The sequence below is a fragment of the Salmo trutta genome, chromosome 21 (assembly GCF_901001165.1).
Source record: "Salmo trutta chromosome 21, fSalTru1.1, whole genome shotgun sequence".
Classification (NCBI taxonomy): domain Eukaryota; kingdom Metazoa; phylum Chordata; class Actinopteri; order Salmoniformes; family Salmonidae; genus Salmo; species Salmo trutta.
In genome coordinates this window covers 34,278,339-34,294,958 of record NC_042977.1, presented here as the reverse complement: position 1 = coordinate 34,294,958, position 16,620 = coordinate 34,278,339, and the positions used below count along the sequence as shown (strand labels likewise).

Sequence of the window (16,620 nt, the reverse complement as noted above, 5' to 3'; positions counted from 1 at the left end):
GTATCAGTAGACAAAACATGAACCTGAACTAATAAGTTACTATCTTTTCAGCTATGTGACAGACTCAAAAATGATACTCCTGTCTAAGGGTCTGCAGCAAATCACAGCCAGCCGCCAGAGAGAAGCAAATGTAACTACAGGACATGTGACAGAGTTGATGGACTCTATGTTCATCAATGGACAGAAAGTTTCAAGTTGGGATGCTGCAGGTTTGCACATTGTTATTCATTTTCCTTTGATGTGGTGCAATATTCTATTATTATGTTGTTCAGATTGTATTCGTTTTGAATTGTTACATTTATATCCACTTTGTTTGTACACATTAAAAAAGTTAGAATTTAAATGCAAATGTTTAATAGCATTTTTTTTCATAACAAACCAATGCATTTTTAAATACATTGTGGTTAAGGTAGACTATGATTTCATTTAATAATTTTATTAGAATTGTTTTAACACCAATCATAGTCAAACTATCGCAAACTGTTTGACTTGAAAAAAATACAAAACAAATTATTTTTAAGAGCCGTTTGGGAGCCAAAAGAGCCGGTTCTTTTTGGTGAGCTGAACCGAACGAGCCGGCTCACTGAAAGAACCGGAATGCCCATCACTACCGGCTGTAGGGGGAGGTCCGTGGGTCTGGTAGGAGGCAGTCACCGGAGGTGGGAGCGCAACTAAACCTTCGGTGGTCCTCAAGGATTATTAGAAGCTGGCTCAACAACGAAAGTCACAGAGCGAGCAGAATAAACGGGAAAGAAATAAACCCTTGCAGTTGACTTGAAGGTCAACATTTCTATCAGAAAAACCGGCACATCTCATTTGAATTTATCAGCACAATATATGGAAAACTATTCAAAATCATCTCTCAGCTGATGATAACTCAATAACTGACTAGGAGAAGTTAACGGGACTGCAGGCTGCAACTTTGCCACGCTTTCTTTCTTTAATTTGGAAAACCATTCAAGGGGCCTATAAATGCAACGCTGTTTAATTTATGAGAAGACAATGGCACCAGAGACAAGGAATGGAGGAAGCTCTTCCCGGAATAACAACAACTGTAAAGACAACAGCAGGAGAAAGTTGCTGGTCGGTATGGATCTCGTCTGCTTGTTTTTAGGTGAGATTTTCTGCCTTTCGTTTCTATAGATGTTTAATGATTTTCGGATGTCGACATGTTTTTTATTTGCATAAAATCTGGCTATGCGAAATAGCATATGTTGTATTGTTTTTATTAATGATGTTATTCATGTTAATAAGCAGCATAATGTTCTGGGACAATGTTAGTTTGTCATCATAGTCGAGCTAGAGTGTTTATCCCATAATTATGTCAAGTCCAGAAACTGGCAGTCTAATAATAATAATTAATCCAAGCAATCTCTGAGCAACGTCATTCTTTATCCAAGATATATATATATATATGTTTTAATATAAAACAGCAAAAATAGTTTAAACGTTCCCCCCCAAGAAAGACAATAATTTCTCATGACAATATTTGTCCAGAGTTATTTGAATGCCATTGCCCACAATGCAAATGGGAAAGGGTAATTGATAAATTGCTACAAGAGGGTTGTATTTTTACTTGTTGCACTCATTTGGCCTGTTTTAATATTTTACAGAATGTCTCACATTCCACGAGCCAGGAATTCTATTGAAGTGACATCTGGTGTGTGTGTGTGATTAAAGGAAAGTGGTGACAAGGTCAGCCATATGTTCAGCTAATGTTCTGGGTGCCATATATTTCCCTCTCTCTCTCTTTCTGAGCTAGGAGCGAATGATTTCTTACCAGGCTCAAAAACACTAAGGTGGGGAAGTACCAAACAGCTCAAAGGTGAATGAAGCAGTAATTCCAAGAAAGACCCTAATAAGTCTTCTGATCCAAGGCCTAGTAGTCTTTGATCTGCTGGTGACTTGACACAACACCTACAGTACAAGGTGTTATGATATGCATTTCAGAGACATCATTTTTATCCCTTGACAGTTTGAAAGTATTATTCCTTTGATGGGTTGAAATGTATAATACATGGAGGTTGAATGTATTACTCTGTGGTGAAGACGTAGTATTCCACTTCTACAGGGTTACTGACTGAGTTGACTGTGTCCCATGGGACATGGCCACTTCTTACCCCATAACTGTTTAGTAGAAATAGTCTCTGATAAGGTTATCTCAGGTCAGTAGAGGTTCTTCTGTCAACAAACTTCTCTGTCTCTCTATTGCCCTGCAAATGCAGAAATACAGTGCCTTGTTACGTTACAGCCTTATTCTAAATTGGATTAAATAAAATAAAATCCTTAGCAATCTACACACAATAGCCCATAATGACAAAGCAAAAACAGGTTTTTAGAAATGTTTGCAAAAACAGCAATAACTTATTTACATAAGTAGTCAGACCGTTTGCTATGAGACTCGAAATTGAGCTCAGGTCCATCCTGTTTCCATGGATCATCCTTGAGCTGTTTCTACAACTTGATTAGAGTCCACCTGTGGTCAATTCAATTGATTGGGCATGATTTAAGTTCTCACCATTGACAGTGCATGTCAGAGCAAAAATCAAGCCATGAAGTCAAAGGAATTGTTCATAGAGCGCCGAGACAGGATTGTGTCGAGGCACAGATCTGGGGAAGGGTACCAACAAATGTCTGCACCATTGAAGGTCCCCAAGAACACAGTGGCCTCCATCATTCTAAAATGGAAAATGTTTGGAACCACCAAGACTCTTCCTAGAGCTGGTCGCACTGCCAAACTGAGCAATCGGGGGAGAAGAGCCTTGGTCAGGGAGGTGACCAAGAACCCGATGGTCACTGACAGAGCTCTAGAGTTCCTCTGTGGATATGGGAGAACCTTCCAGAAGGACAACCATCTCTGCAGCACTCCACCAATCAGGCCTTTACGGTAGAGTGGAAGGATGGAAGCCACTCCTCAGTATAAGGCACAAGACAGCCCGCTTGGAGTTTGCCAAAAGGCACCTAAAGACTCTCAGACCATGAGAAACACGATTATCTGTTCTGATGAAACCAAGATTGAACTCTTTGGCCTAAATGCCAAGCGTCACGTTTGGAGAAAACTTGGCACCATCCCTACGGTAAAGCATGGTGGTGGAAGCACCATGCTGTGGGAATGTTTTTCAGTGGCAGGGACAGGGAGACTAGTCAGGATCGAGGCAAAGATGAACGGAGCAAAGTACAGAGAGATCCTTGATGAAAACCTGCTCCAGAGCGCTCAGGACCTCAGACTGGGGTGAAGGTTCACTTTCCAACAGAACAATGACCCTAAGCACACAGCCAAGACAACGCAGGAGTGACTTTTGGACAAGTCTCAATGTCCTTGAGTGGCCCAGCCAGGGCCCAGACTCAAACCCGATCTAACATCTCTGGAGAGACCTGAAAATAGCTGTGCAGCAACGCTCCCCATCCAACATGACAAAGCTTGAGTGGATCTGCAGAGAATAATGGGAGAAACTCTCCAAATACAGGTGTGCCAAGCTTGTAGCGTCATACCCAAGATAGTCACTGCCAAAGGTGCTTTAACAAAGTACTGAGTAAAGGGTCTGAAATACTTTTGGATATGTCTTATTTTATTTGATACATTTGCAATCATTTCTAAAAACCTGTTTTTGCTTTGTCATTATGGAATATTGTGTGTAGATTGATGAGGGGGAAAAATGATTTCATCCATTTTAGAATAAGGCTGTAACGTAACAAAATGTGGAACAAGTCAAGTGGTCTGAACACTTACCGAATGCGCTGAATGTGTTTTTATTCTTGAAGAATATAACTTGTAAATGCCTCATGAGCTTAGTTCAACTGTCACACTCCATTAGAACCCAAAATATACAGATGTTTTCTACAATGTTTGTAAACATAGTAAATGTAAATAAACACTGTATAGTCTCAAAACATGGTTAAAACTATCATTTTGAAATCATGGATAGTCAGTCCTTGTATCAATAGGACTGTCTATGAATTTGAGAGTGGTTACATTTCTCCAGCCCCATCCCCCAGCTTTTTACCAAAACAGTGGCTGGGAGGAACTTTGTTATTGTTTCAGCTGCTGATTGCCACATTAAGCATTCATCACAAATATTTTTGGCAACCACAATTCAACACACATGTGATCTTTTCCCCTTCGTTCCTCTCTCCCAGCAGTCTGTGGAATTATGAGAGTATAGGAACAGGGTTTGCCCGCAGCACCACGACCAGACAGACAGGGAGTAGTTTCTGTGGGGGTACTGCCTGCCATGCACACAAGGGTACAAGTAAAAACAAGGGCATCTGTATATACTCTATCATACAGGTAGTATACACTAAGTATGTCAGTGGGCGAGCATTGGCAGCAAGTGGAAAATGTGTCTGTTTATTTTAGCTTCAGCAACTGGTGTTATGGTAAATGCCCCAAAAATATGGTGGAATTTAATTCATTCAATGCAAGCCTCTATTTGCCTGTTCCAAACATTGATTGTAGTTTCCATAGTGGAATTGACGCCACAAACTGTAATTGTAAAAAGTCCTATGGGCGTGCTTAAGAATTCTTAGAACCCAATAAGCTCAAGGTAAATGTTTCTCGCTTCCAATTTTCCATGAGAGAAAGCAAAGCAATCAGTTGTTTGAGTACTAACTCCTCACTTCGAGGAAGTTGTTTGAGTACTAACTCCTCACTTCGAGGAAGTTGTTTGAGTACTAACTCCTCACTTCGAGGAAGTTGTTTGAGTACTAACTCCTCACTTCGAGGAAGTTGTTTGAGTACTAACTCCTCACTTCGAGGAAGTTGTTTGAGTACTAACTCCTCACTTCGAGGAAGTTGTTTGAGTACTAACTCCTCACTTCGAGGAAGTTGTTTGGTTATACCTTACTGGGGCTTTGAAGTAATCCGCTACGATGATAGAAAAGCCAAATAATAAATAAACCACCATTTTGATTTTGGTAAAAGAAAATTCTACCTGCTCACTCATGCCCTTTTTAATTAGGGAGTGTTTACTGCTTTCTGTTTTTTTTGGGGGGGGGGGGGCAGTGTAGCTAATGCATTAGACATGCGCCTCTCGGCTGGTGTTGTTCTTGGCAACCAGCGGCGCACTAGTTTTCCCTTGCTTGTGTGAAGCGAGTAAAACGGGAAATCCCAAGATGTCTTGCAGAATGCTGATGCTGCACTGTCTGGTGGCATGGGACGGCAGGTTTGGGGGCCTCGGGGCAAGACAACACAGCTGAATCATGGGAAAAACAGACTTAGTAACATCTCAATTTCCTTTTATTTAACTTGCTCTCATTTTTACTCGCCAGCCTACTCTGTGAGTCTTGGATCTGATCATGTGTTTAAAGATGGTCAGTGAGATCAAGACACCACGATTAACGCCTTGCACATTCATAGCTGTGCTGAGACCAGGGCCCTCTTTTTTTCTTTCCACTGGCCTACATCCAGTGGCTTAAAGTACTTAAGTTAAAATACTTTATAGTACTACTTAAGTATTTTTTGGGGGGTACTAATACTTTACTATTTATTTTTTGACAACTATTACATTTACTTCACTACATTCCTAAAGAAAATAATTTACTTTTTAGTCCATACACTTTCCTTGACACCCAAAAGTAGTCGTTACATTTTGAATCCTTAGCAGGACAGAAAATTGTCCAATTCACACACTTATCAAGAGAACAACCCTGGTCATCCCTGCTGCCTCTGATCTGGCGGACTCACTAAGCACAAATGCTTCATTTGTAAATGATGTCTCCGTGTTGGAGTGTGCCCCTGGCAATATGTAAATATTAAAAAAAACAAGAAAATTGTGCTGTCTGGTTTGCTTAATATAAGGATTTATTTTTTATTATTCATACATTTCCTTTTCCTTTTGATACTTAAGTATATTTTAGCAATTACATTTACTTTTATACTTAAGTATATGTAACCGATGTGAAATGGCTAGTTAGTTAGCGGTGGTGCGCGCTAATAGCGTTTCAATCGGGTGATGTCACTCGCTCTGAGACCTGAAGTAGTTGTTCCCCTTGCTCTGCAAGGGCCGCGGCTTTTGTGGCGCGATGGGTAACGATGCTTCGTGGGTGTCAGTTGTTGATGTGTGCAGAGTGTCCCTGGTTCAAGCCCAGGTTGGGGCAAGGAGAGGGACGGAAGCCATACTGTTACATATATTTAAAACCAAATATACTGCTCAAAAAAATAAAGGGAACACTTAAACAACACAATGTAACTCCAAGTCAATCACACTTCTGTGAAATCAAACTGTCCACTTAGGAAGCAACACTGATTGACAATACATTTCACATGCTGTTGTGCAAATGGAATAGACAATTGGTGGAAATTATAGGCAATTAGCAAGACACCCCCAATAAAGGAGTGGTTCTGCAGGTGGTAACCACAGACCACTTCTCAGTTCCTGGCTGATGTTTTGGTCACTTTTGAATGCTGGCGGTGCTTTCACTCTAGTGGTAGCATGAGACGGAGTCTACAACCCACACAAGTGGCTCAGGTAGTGCAGGATGGCACATCAATACAGGATGGCACATCAATACGAGCTGTGGCAAGAAGGTTTGCTGTGTCTGTCAGCGTAGTGTCCAGAGCATGGAGGCGCTACCAGGAGACAGGCCAGTACATCAGGAGACGTGGAGGAGGCCGTAGGAGGGCAACAACCCAGCAGCAGGACCGCTACCTCCGCCTTTGTGCAAGGAGGAGCAGGAGGAGCACTGTCAGAGCCCTGCAAAATGACCTCCAGCAGGCCACAAATGTGCATGTGTCTGCTCAAACGGTCAGAAACAGACTCCACGAGGGTGGTATGAGGGCCCGACGTCCACAGGTGGGGGTTGTGCTTACAGCCCAACACCGTGCAGGACGTTTGGCATTTGCCAGAGAACACCAAGATTGGCAAATTCGCCACTGGCGCCCTGTGCTCTTCACAGATGAAAGCAGGTTCACACTGAGCACATGTGACAGACGTGACAGTCTGGACACGCCGTGGAGAACGTTCTGCTGCCTGCAACATCCTCCAGCATGACCGGGTTGGCGGTGGGTCAGTCATGGTGTGGGGTGGCATTTCTTTGGGGGGCCGCACAGCCCTCCATGTGCTCGCCAGAGGTAGCCTGACTGCCATTAGGTACCGAGATGAGATCCTCAGACCCCTTGTGAGACCATATGCTGGTGCGGTTGGCCCTGGGTTCCTCCTAATGCAAGACAATGCTAGACCTCATGTGGCTGGAGTGTGTCAGCAGTTCCTGCAAGAGGAAGGCATTGATGCTATGGACTGGCCCGCCGGTTCCCCAGACCTGAATCCAATTGAGCACATCTGGGACATCATGTCTCGCTCCATCCACCAACGCCATGTTGCACCACAGACTGTCCAGGAGTTGGTGGATGCTTTAGTCCAGGTCTGGGAGGAGATCCCTCAGGAGACCATCCGCCACCTCATCAGGAGCATGCCCAGGCGTTGTAGGGAGGTCATACAGGCACGTGGAGGCCACACACACTACTGAGCCTCATTTTCACTTGTTTTAAGGACATTACATCAAAGTTGGATCAGCCTGTAGTGTGGTTTTCCACTTTAATTTTGAGTGTGACTGCAAATCCAGACCTCCATGGGTTGATAAATTGGATTTCCATGGATTATTTTTGTGTGATTTTGTTGTCAGCACATTCAACTATGTAAAGAAAAAAGTATTTAATAAGATTATTTCATTCATTCAGATCTAGGATGTGTTATTTTAGTGTTCCCTTTATTTTTTTGAGCAGTGTACTTTTAGACTTTTACTCAAGTAGTATTTGACTGGGTGACTTTCACTTTTACTTGAGTCATTTTCTCTTAATGAATCTTAACTTTGACTCAAGTATGACAGTTGGGTACTTTTTCCACCACTGCCTACATCATCAGCAAGCAGCGGTCCCAAGCTGCCAAGCCAAGCACTGTGCTGTGAGAGGAATGTCTGCTGATTCCTTCCCATCCCAAGGGCCATGAAAAAGGACCAGCGGATTAGACAGTCAATATCGGATGGTACTTAAAGTAGGTTTTCTCTCTGCTACAGCTCTAACACCACTGAAAACACCTACTGTAGCTTCAAATGGTCTTCTGGATTATTGTTGCTCCTGTCGGGGTATTTGTTTGAATAGTAATAGTAAAAACAGTAACAGTAATAATGTGAATCATGTTGATTCTTGGATGTGAGGGAGGAAGGCCAGTGGAGGAGTGGTTAGGGTCTGGTCTGGGGTTCCCACCAGACAGAGAGACTGGCCTGTAACATGAGCTGTTTCCAGCTGGGCCTTCAAAGCTCAGGCAGCTTGGAGCAGGGCAAGGGGAGCCAAGCATACTGAGGCGTGTGTTGACATTTGGGTTTGAAGACATCAAGCCCCCTGCCTCAGCTCTGCAGCACCCAGGCCAGCACCCCCAGTTTGACCTCCCCCCCACCCCGGCCTCAGCCTATACCCAGAGAGAAGGGGTGGGGAGGTCAAACTGGGGGTGCTGGCCTGGGTGCTGCAGAGCTGAGGCAGGGGGCTTGATGTTTGTTTTTCTTTGTATTCATACATTTCAGAATTATTCAAGAGGTTCACTTCAAAGCGTCAAACATCAGTAAAGGTCCACTTTGATGTGATCGAGCGAGAGAGTATGTTTTCTGTCAGGGGGTTGGACAGTCCTCTCCTGGGTACCACTTTTCCCCTTTATCTGTAAAAGTTCCTTTCAAGTTTGGGGAAATAACCAGTCCTCTTGGCCTACATTTTATTTTCTCATCCAATATCTTTGTTATTTGTTTGTTGTAAAAAAAAAATGTATAAGCTCTTTTACCTCTGGCCAAAGACACTAATTAGACAAAAACACCCTTCAGGCACCTTTAAGTCTCATCCTTGAAAGGCTGTTTGCTGGTAGAGGAAGGAAGAGGTTGAAGGCTGATAGCGCCGCCATTTTTTCCCACTTTAGTTATCTGTGATGGATACCATCCAACCCTTTTAGTACTAGCTCCCTCCGTTTGATGTTGGTTCTTCATGGTATGATGGGTGCTACAGATTCTAACAATGACAGATCTTTTCTTGGCTGCCATGTCAGTGAATTTCATTTTGTTTATACCATTTTTCAGGAGTTGCTGTTATTAAGTTAATATTGTCAATGGCCAGGTCATTTGAGTACACAGAGACAGGATAACAACAGCAGGATGTCCATGTGTTATCTGGTGGTAGAACGAGAGGCTCTGTCCCTTCAACTGATATTTGGTAGATTATTTGCTGTAGCCTACATGTCCTCTTGATATTTTCCTCAAATTGAACATGGTACAAGTCCAATTATGATCACTGTATCATTTTATATTACACAAATGTACAACGTTATCAGCTGAGGTTTGTGTGAAGAAAACGTTGATCAATGTTATGATGACAACTGCATAACAACAATTCCCTTCCAGAGCCCATGCAAGTGTATTTGTCCGCGCCTGGTAAGTGTGTGGGTGCGTCTTTCTGTGTTTGCTGTGTGAGCGTTGTGGGTCAACTGCAGAAATACACATTGTGTGTGTGTGGTGTGTTTGTATGCCAGTTAGAATACATGGGCTGACCCCAGCTCTCGTGTGTCTGTCTGTGTGCAGTGATACTCTTTGCTGCCTTTCTGCACAAGTTTCCCATCGTGCCCCACCGGAGGGGCTTGTTCTGCAATGCCAGAGGCATCAGCCTGTCCTATAAGAGCAGCACGGTGCCCACCACTGCCCTGGTCGCTGTCGGGTTCACTGTGCCCGTCACCTCCGTAAGTCTTTAGCATGGCGCAGCAGCAGGAGGGACAGGAAACACATACAGGGGACTCACTCCAACGCTATCTAAACGTGTCCGTACACACTTATAGCTTCCTAACATTTACTAGTTGGGGATCACCTTTCTAGTCATGCCAGTTGGCTATAGCAGAAACAGACCAAGGTGGGTAGGGGATTCCATTGGGCCAAAATACATTTAGAGTGAGACCCCCATATTCCCTGTCTGTTCATCGCTGTGCCATCTACCTGTGGACACTCCTCTAGGAGGCCCTTATTGACCCTCTCGTTCTCTGTCTCCGCTCTCTCTTCCTCTCCTTCTTTTCTCTCTCTCTGCCTCACCGCTGCTGTGTGTACATAGCTGGCCTGCCTTTCCTGATCATAGAGACTAGTGCTGTACAGCCCTACCACCGAGGCTTTTACTGCAACGATGAGTCCATCAAGTACGCTGCCAAACACGGAGACACCATAAGCGACGCTGTGCTTTCTGCTGCTGGCATTCTTATCACCATCCTTTCTGTAAGTCACTATAACTAGCTAATTAGCCTCAGTCCCAGTTCAGTTTGTTCTGCGTTGGCCAACTCTTATGTATAAGAGTTTGCATTGGAGTTGTCAAGACAGCACAAAGAGATCTGGGATTCAGGCTACTCACTAATGTATGTTCACCCGACTTTTCACCTCATTGTCTCAGCAGTGTACACCGTCACCTACTCACTGTACTGTGTGTCTACCGGGCCACCCACTGTGTGTCCCAGTCACTGTACTATGCGTCAACTAAATGTTACCACGGATCGAGTCACCTTTGAACTATCATGTCTAGTGAATGTTATCAAGGATCAAGTTTGTTGGTTTTTTGACCACCGTGCCAATACACATCATTCAAAGTTGAACTTTCTCTGAGTGCCTACATGCTCACTGACAGATTGCAGAATTAGTATCTTATGGTGCATTTCCATACAGGATTTACCTCTGTGTTTTACCCAAAAAGCTCAGACTTATCTGTTTCCATCCTACGTGGGACGGCACCCGTTTCTAAACGGGCCACTAGTACTTTCAAGCTTTCATTTACGTAACAATGGCGAACTGTGAACTTTAACATCTTCTCACAAAGCAACGGTTTTGATTATGCACAGGTTGTTGATTCTGCCCTTCACTGCCAGCCCTAGCTATGGAAACAATTTCCCTAGGATAACATAAGGGTGTATACACTAGTGTAACACTCGTGTTATAGTCGAAAACAGCATTATTGACTATGGTTTTCCAGACCTGTCAGGCCTTTTAGTGTTCTGAGTAGCACTAGATAAGAGCAAATGAGAATCGACATTCACCAGTTGGTTTTGCTGTTAGTGTTATCTTGATTGGTGTGATTAAGATGGTTCCAGTGTTGAAGGTGTTATAAAAGAGTTTAGCGGGTTGAAGTGTTAAATGGATCAGGCTGTTGCTGTTTACTGTAAGATGACTGAAGATCTGTTGCTGGTGTAGGGCTCAGTCTCACTGAAGAGAAGTCTAACCTTTGGAGTTCAACGTTCTTGAACTTTCAGATAGTAATATATTATGTAGAACAGACATGCTTCTCTGTCCTATAGAATAGGGTCAGATGATCATGTTAGCTGCTCTATTCAAGACATTTCTATCCTCAACCTTCTGTAAGGTTGCATTCCACTGAACAGACCCAGTCAGGGGTTGAGGCGATTGGATTGGTTTGCATGGTGAGAAGGATCTCCCTGGGCCTGTGTAATTATGGTTGACGCAATGGTTGTTCGGTCAAACGCTGTGATTCACGGGCCTGGAAATGTGGTGGATGGCACAGGAGAAGAGCTGTAGGCTCATTTTCTTCTTCTGAACGTGACGTTAAATTCCATGTTCCCCAGAGGCCCAGAGCCTTTTGGCTGGCCTTAGACTTTCTTGAACTCTTGGAAAACTCTTAGCATTAGGTCATTTAATGCTTCGTTGCCCCTCGGATAAAGCGGAGAGAGAAGCTGCCTGTCTTAAATTAAAGGCATAGAGGCTGTGTCCCTTGAAATTGGCACTGCGTAAAAAACATCTCTGGAAAGAAAAACAACTCTGGGAGTGTACGAGTTTACTTTTTATCATTTGTGAGACGACTAGACATTTATGAGACAAGCCACGAGACAACCTCTTCCCCCCTTTGAATATCTCGGCGGTTACAACTGCAACAGTTACATAAAGTTACTACAAAGCCATTTTATTCACATAGTTGATCTTCTCTCAGTCACACAATGAGAACCAGATGTATTCTTTTCTCTCCCATGAAGCAGCTGGGTTGGATCAGCCGGGCTCTAAAGGGCTCCAAGGTGGAGAGAAAGAAAGAAAGAAGAGAAACGTACATGTTATCAGCTTGTAAAATCTCCCTATAGGACTTTCCCCCCAAGGAATGTGTTTTAAAAAAAAGAGACGTTTTTTCGCCCAGACAAGAATTTTGCGATGAAACCGAGATACTAACAAGAAAACACCCAGACATCCACTAGTGAAATCAGAGCCCTGCGAAAACAAGTCAGCTGGTGAGGTGGAAAACTAACTAGCCCCTGATGTGAGCCTGCTCTGGCCGAATCTGGACACCATGTCGCCTAGCTCAGCGTTTCTCCTGATTAAAACCAGAAGTGCTGCCCCCGCCCTCCCCCTCTCTCTCCCTCCTTCCCTTTCTCATTCCCTTCTCAATTCCTCTCCCTTTTCCCTCCTTTTCTCCCTCCCTCTCTCTCCCCCTTTTTTCTTCTCTCCACACTCACTCCTTCTCACCCCCTCCCTCTTTATCTCCCTCGCTCTCTCCCTCTCTTTCTCCCCCGCTCTTCTTCCCTCACTGTTCTCTCCCTCTCTCTATCTCTTCTTCTCTCCCCTCTGTCCGTCCCTCCTGTCTCACTCTCTTTCTCCCTCCCTCTCTTCCCTCTCCCTCATGCCTCTCCTCACTCACTCCCTCCCTCTCTAATTCTCCATCTCTCTCTCCTTCTATCCCCACTCACTCCCTCTCTCCCATTTGTCAGTGGCCAGGAGGTGGATTAGAGTGGTGTGGGGAAGGGAAATGCATTTGAACTTGAACAGCTGTAGTGAATTATTGGAGTCCAGTCCACGTCCCCTAGTCCAGTCTACGTTTGTTTATTTACCCACTGAAAACCTCTGCATGTGCTGTCCACAACTCACATACTCACTCCCCCTCACATACTGTAGCTATACATTTAGTTTTTGATGTTAATGGTACAGACCAAGGGTTTGATCTGTAGTGTTTTTATGGACGTTTTCCTCAAGAACAAACAGAAACATTTGTATGTCTTAGATGTAAGGCTTTTTGTCCTCAAGCAAGGCAAGTTCACAGTATTGATGTCACTGTTCATATCACATTCTGATTACTCCTAATATTTTCCCTCTCTACTCTCTGATCTGTCTCACCTGTTTTACTTCTGTGATTTACTGAATTCCAAGTGTGTATTAGATTAGTCTGATACTCTATCATACGCTATAGTTAGGAAATGAATACGCGGTTCAGTTTTGTTGACATAGGAAAAGTGTCTTCATAACTACTATGGAACAGAGAACATACAGTAATTGTATGCTATACTAGCAGTCATTTGACTGCCCCAGGTCTACAGCAGCCATCTTTGTGGATGACCTGACTGATGAGCCATATATACATGCAGAGTTCTGTGTATTTCTGTATCCTCTCCTTGATCCCTCCTGTCAGATCATCATTGGTGAGAGATAAAGTCATGTAATCTACAAAGATGGCCGACGTAGACTCCGGGTCCATTAATTACCATTTCACTGCCACAGCGGACATCTTGTACTGTCGATTACATGACCATATCCTCTCCTTGTTCCTTCCCCATCAGATCATCATTGGGGAGAGCTATAGGATTCACTACCTGAACGAGGGCTCCAAGTCCTTTGTAGGGAACCCCTACATCTCCGCCCTCTACAAGCAGGTGGGCGTGTTCATCTTTGGCTGCGCAGTCAGCCAATCGTTCACGGACATCGCCAAGGTGTCGGTGGGCCGCATGCGACCCCACTTCCTGGACGTGTGCAAACCCGATTGGTCCACCATTAACTGTTCCCTGGGCTACATCACAGACTACCAGTGTCATGGGCCTGAGAGCAAAGTCCAGGAGGCCAGGTACGTTATTCTGACATGACTCCATTGTGATTGTGAAACATCTATGTAGTGCTTATGAAGACTTTATGAATGCTCTATAAAGAAACGTATAAGTTATGCTTAGTTTAAAGTGATACTGGTTATATTTCATGGAAAGTGAATGCTTAGTTCAACACCCAGGAGAAAGGCATACCTGGATAGCAACAACAACACTGTATTAGCATGTTTATTCTCTCCTTTTCAGGAAGTCGTTTTTCTCTGGCCATGCATCCTTTTCCATGTACACCATGCTGTATCTGGTGGTGAGTTACTGTTATGTGTCTTAGCCAAATGCACAGACACACACGTGGTTAACGGACGTCACGCTGCTTGCTTAGCGAGTACCACTTCCTCGTAATTCGACTCACACTGAGACTCGAACCCAGGACCTCTGCTTTGCTAACATACATGGCGCCCTCCCGAAGCGTCTGACCAGTCGCGCTACACGAAAAGCTAGCTAGGCTGAGGAATACATTTCACACATCCCCATGTGCCGCACACACACACACACACACACACACACACACACACACACACACACACACACACCTCTACTTGTCACGCTGTGTTGATTCATTTCCCCTCTATCTGGTCCTCCCAGTTCTACCTGCAGTCCAGGTTCACCTGGCGTGGAGCCCGTCTCCTGCGCCCCCTGAGCCAGTTCACCCTCATCATGATGTCTTTCTACACCGGCCTGTCCCGCGTCTCCGACCACAAGCACCACCCCACAGACGTCCTGGCTGGCTTCGCACAGGGAGCCTTGGTGTCCTACTGCATAGTAAGTACTAGAACTATGACTTACTGCATAGGATGATATGGTACTGCATATACAAATTACTGTATACATAATGCAGTTATGCAGTCTGTATCAATAACACGTCTGACCTGTTTTTACTGTATAATTTATTATTGACAATATTCCAAAATAAATCTTGTTTTTTCCTATCCCCCAGGTGTTTTTCGTATCTGACCTGTTCAAGCCCAGAGGCAGGAGTTCAGCTCTACCAGTGACCCCAGTAAAGAACCCCACCAACCCAATGACAGACATCAGAGAGAGGAGCAACCACCTCACCATGGCATAGTACAGACCACTAGAGTACAGCTACCTACCGCTCTAGGTTTTAAAGATCACTTACTTCATCTACTGGTCTGTACTGGATACATTCAGCAACCAGCCAAAGCAACAAGACTGAAAACTGACATGTCTGTAAGGCACAGAGAAATAATAAACTGGAAAACATTTGAAAAAAGAGGAGAGTTGTACACACACACACGTTGTGCCTTTTGAACAGCCAGCAACACCCATGTTGCTCACCATCTCATCTGACATGTGAATGTGGAAGAACGTGGGGAGCACGGCTCTCAATTCTTATGCGGAGGACTCTGTTTCTCTATCGTGCTTTCATTAGTGAAGGTCTCCATGGACCCTGCTGCTCTACAGATTGACTTGGTCTGGTAACTTCAGGCAACATGGATTCAGGCTCATAATTCTGCCTATGACAGAAACACATGAACAGAAACAAATTCCTTGATTACAGGAAGGATGTTTATTTTATGAATAATCTTTGTTATATAGTCGAGCTATAGCACTATATCCAAACTCGATATTTGATTTGATTGTCACCACTTGAATAAACTGAAGTGAAGCTTTTTTGTAAAGCTTTGTATTAAAATCATCTTTTAGGTCTCCTGAAATGTAGTTTGTATAGAAGTGTAGTTATAGGTAATGGAGGTGTAGTAGTGTATACAGTAGATAGACAGGTGGGTCTCTTTCTGCTGGTTGGGACGAGCCTCCACTGAGCCCTGTAATGAAATAACTGTGTGTGTGCCAGATGGCTACTCACAAGTGTGAGGACAGAGTGACTGTGAGTGTGTGAGTGTGTGCGCGTGCGCGTGCACTGCCATGAGTGTGTGTGTGTATGTGCGTGTCTGTCATGTGCCAGTGTCTGAATGTCATGTCTATATTTGAGTGAGTTGGTGTGTCTTGTCATAAATGCTTCAGGTTGAAGACCGGGAACATGAGGCTGCTTCAACAGACGTTTATATTAAAAACAGGAAAACTGTGGAATTATACTTTCTTATAGCTTTGTGATACATTGTGTAATGATTCACATATACTGTGCCAACGACACCAAAAAGAAGCCCATCTCTGTGACAACATATATCCTGTCCTTTCATGTCATTTCAACCACACAGCAATATCTGTTAGATTTTTTTAGATCATTTATGTATCAGAGAATTATGTACAATATCATTTATCTACCTTTTCATGAAATATCCACTATGAATTTTGACGTGTCGATGCCTGTGTAATTGTGCTGCTTCAACAAGCAATGATTGCCAGAAGTAATTTAGTGAAATTACAACTTTTGTGAGTATTCAATCTTTGTAAAATAGCTTTTTTTAAAGACAGCTTCAATACATGTATATTAAAATAACCTTTTAATATTTTTGCATTGTCCTTTTTGTATTTTCTTCAATAAAATTACAAGCCATATGTGTGAATGGAATATGTGCAGTGTAATAAAAAAACATTATGTTAAGAGTTTTTGTGCTATCTTTTCATGTCTTTCTTCACTTTGACTGCGACAAAGGCATAAAAAAAATTCCAGGAGGGTTGATAGTGAAGCGGAGCAGCTCTCTCCAACTGCGTGCGAGGGTGAGATCTGGGCGTAGGTTCCAGAGTCTATGGTAGATTTCCGTTCTGTGCTTCACTTCCTGAAGGGGAAATAGTGTGCATTCCAGCTTTTAACCCATGTCCCCAGTGGTAA

At 43.6% G+C, this 16,620-nt stretch overlaps 1 protein-coding gene across 2 annotated transcripts; it reads left to right on the top strand.

Annotated features, from left to right (window-relative positions):
• Positions 1-625: 625 nt before the first annotated feature.
• LOC115157237 (phospholipid phosphatase 3) lies at positions 626-16,392 on the top strand. 2 transcript variants are annotated; one of them, XM_029705322.1, is made up of 6 exons: positions 626-1,114; positions 10,070-10,227; positions 13,551-13,831; positions 14,055-14,112; positions 14,451-14,627; positions 14,803-16,392. In XM_029705322.1, exons 1-6 carry the CDS (start codon positions 973-975, stop codon positions 14,929-14,931), a joined length of 945 nt encoding a protein of 314 aa, XP_029561182.1. In that variant the 5' UTR covers positions 626-972; the 3' UTR covers positions 14,932-16,392. The 2 variants fall into 2 exon arrangements, with proteins under 2 accessions (XP_029561182.1, XP_029561183.1); XM_029705323.1 differs by lacking the exon at positions 10,070-10,227 and adding an exon at positions 9,553-9,707.
• Positions 16,393-16,620: the final 228 nt, after the last annotated feature.

What these genes read in the sequence shown, in the direction of transcription:
- LOC115157237 (XM_029705322.1), top strand. Translation starts at nt 973, where the DNA reads ATGCAACGCTGTTTAATTTATGAGAAGACAATGGCACCAGAGACAAGG. An exon ending in AGCAAAGTCCAGGAGGCCAG is followed by an intron (nt 13,832 to 14,054) that starts GTACGTTATTCT and finishes TCTCCTTTTCAG; the next exon opens with GAAGTCGTTTTTCTCTGGCC. An exon ending in CCTTGGTGTCCTACTGCATA is followed by an intron (nt 14,628 to 14,802) that starts GTAAGTACTAGA and finishes CCTATCCCCCAG; the next exon opens with GTGTTTTTCGTATCTGACCT.